The 2,014-nt window shown below is 40.6% G+C and overlaps 1 protein-coding gene across 3 annotated transcripts in view; it reads right to left on the bottom strand.

Annotated features, from left to right (window-relative positions):
* Positions 1 to 1,086, bottom strand: part of LARGE1 (LARGE xylosyl- and glucuronyltransferase 1) — a 205,837-nt gene extending 204,751 nt beyond the window's left edge. For all 3 annotated transcript variants that reach the window (XM_075717525.1, XM_075717532.1, XM_075717542.1), the window contains exon 1: positions 981 to 1,086. In XM_075717525.1, the coding sequence (XP_075573640.1) occupies positions 981 to 1,086 (106 nt within the window). The remainder of the gene's footprint in view (positions 1 to 980) is intronic.
* Positions 1,087 to 2,014: the final 928 nt, after the last annotated feature.

The raw sequence follows: 2,014 nt of genomic DNA, 5'->3' as shown, positions 1-2,014 counted from the left end.
CCGCCACCCAGAGGGATATAGATTCAAACTAAATTTATATAAAGAGATTTTATGTAGATATTCATCGATTTTCTGTGTTCAGCCTTCTAGCACAGTAAGCATAGAGGCAGTGGCCAGAACTAATAAACTTCACACAAAGGCAAGAAAAGAGCCTCATGTGTTTGCAGGTTTGGGGCATGTAGTCATTTCTAGAACTAAATCAGGAGCCTATAAAACATTTCACAGAATTCTTTGTTGCTACATCTACACCTCATAGAACAGAGTCCCACCACTGTCCGACATTCCACCGCCTAGGTACCACCACGTGTTCCCTGCTCCACTGAGCAGCAGCACACTGGACCACAGGACAAGAGAAAGCCTGCAGCTGAGTGACCATTACCTAGCAGAGCCCACTATGCAAAGAACCATGCTGGACACGCATTTCCCTGACTTGTACTGTAGGCCCTCCATGTTCTCGTAGCTAGATACACTTCCTGCTTTGTGTCCCAAAATCAGACTCAGTAGCCCATGTCATCCATACATACAAGGTCTAACACACAGGTCCATAAAAACAAAGAGTTGTGTAGAGTGCCCAGAATACATACAGATGCCTTTTTAAACACTTTTAAATATTAAGGGAAGATCTGAAATGAGATGTTAATTTTAATTAAAAGTAAAATTTTACAGGGCATAGGATAGATCAACTTTTGAAAACTAGAAGACACAGAGAAGAAATGGTTTTTTTTTGTTGCACTTCTAAAAAGTTCAAAGATGAGAGGAAAACCAACTAACTGGGGCCAGCAATTACCTCCTCCTCAGCAGTGAGAACATTGTAAGGAAGGCCCTTTGTTGAAATCTGCACCTTGGGAACTACTTCCTGTGCAAGCCAAACCAGATTTTTTTAAAATAAAATCAAGTGATAACTGATCTGCATTTGTCTGCCCTGATATAAATCATTCAACACGCCAACCCCCCACCCCCAGCCATTATTCCCCTCCTACCTTCAAAACTCCCAGCGAACAGATAAATCCATGTAATGGCTGGGACAAAAAGGACAGTCAGAGAGGCAGCCAGGAATTTTCGTCTCCCTCTGCAGATTCCCAGCATTCTCTCAGGAGTGCAGATTCCCAACCCAGTGCTGTTCCTATGTCGGAAGCAAATAGTCCACAGCCTCCCACATATTACTCCCTGAAAAGGAAAGGAAAACATGTTTTAACAGCTTATCTCTCTACAGAAAGGTAGACTATGCCAGTGTTCCTAAAGAGTTAATAGAAGGCAGCTAAAAATAGGGTTACCACAATTGCAAAGCAGTACCCATTTCAACATTATCCATCACTACTTAATAATAAAGCAAGTTTTAGAAGTCAGACTAAGACAGTAAGTCAATAAAACACATCATATCACCTAAACACACACAGATCTAATCTTCCAAAGACATATCACCTTTATTTGTTTTTTCACTGCCCTTTTACTCTGTGGAAACTCTGGGTTCTTTGATGCCTATGTGTGGTGGTGCCCCTGGGCAGATAAGAGAAAGCCACCCGTATTTCTTCCCCTACTCCCAAAGAGCAAAAGTCACACCAATGAATCAATGAGCTGGCTGCAGGTGGTCATTAACTCAAGACGGGGAACTGAAAAATGAAAGGTAAAGTTTAGGGGCAGAGGGATGTTATTAAAATGACCCAGTTTGCTAACCAAAAAGCAATGCTGATGAACTGCTATATAAAAGGGGAGAAGAGAAAGAGCAAAATGGGCAAGGATGCTTCCTTAGGCACAAAAGGAGATATCAGGAGCTTCAGACTGTATGCTATGAAAAAAGAAGGGGATTCTGGAGAGTACCACTGTTTTTATGAGTAAAAAAAAAAAAAAAAAAGCATCTTAATTTGTTTAAAATATTGTTCTTGCACAGAGGCCAAGATGGCAAAATAATCTGATTATTTTTTTCACAGGAAAATGAATATTCGAATATTCCCACACCAGTGCAGGCATGCAGGGCATAAAGATAATGTTTCATATCTTTTGCTTTTTTTTTTTA

Source organism: Pelecanus crispus, chromosome 1 (assembly GCF_030463565.1).
Source record: "Pelecanus crispus isolate bPelCri1 chromosome 1, bPelCri1.pri, whole genome shotgun sequence".
NCBI classification, from domain to species: Eukaryota; Metazoa; Chordata; class Aves; order Pelecaniformes; family Pelecanidae; genus Pelecanus; species Pelecanus crispus.
The sequence above is the reverse complement of the archived record's forward strand: the minus strand, read 5'-3'. Positions and strand labels throughout refer to the sequence as shown.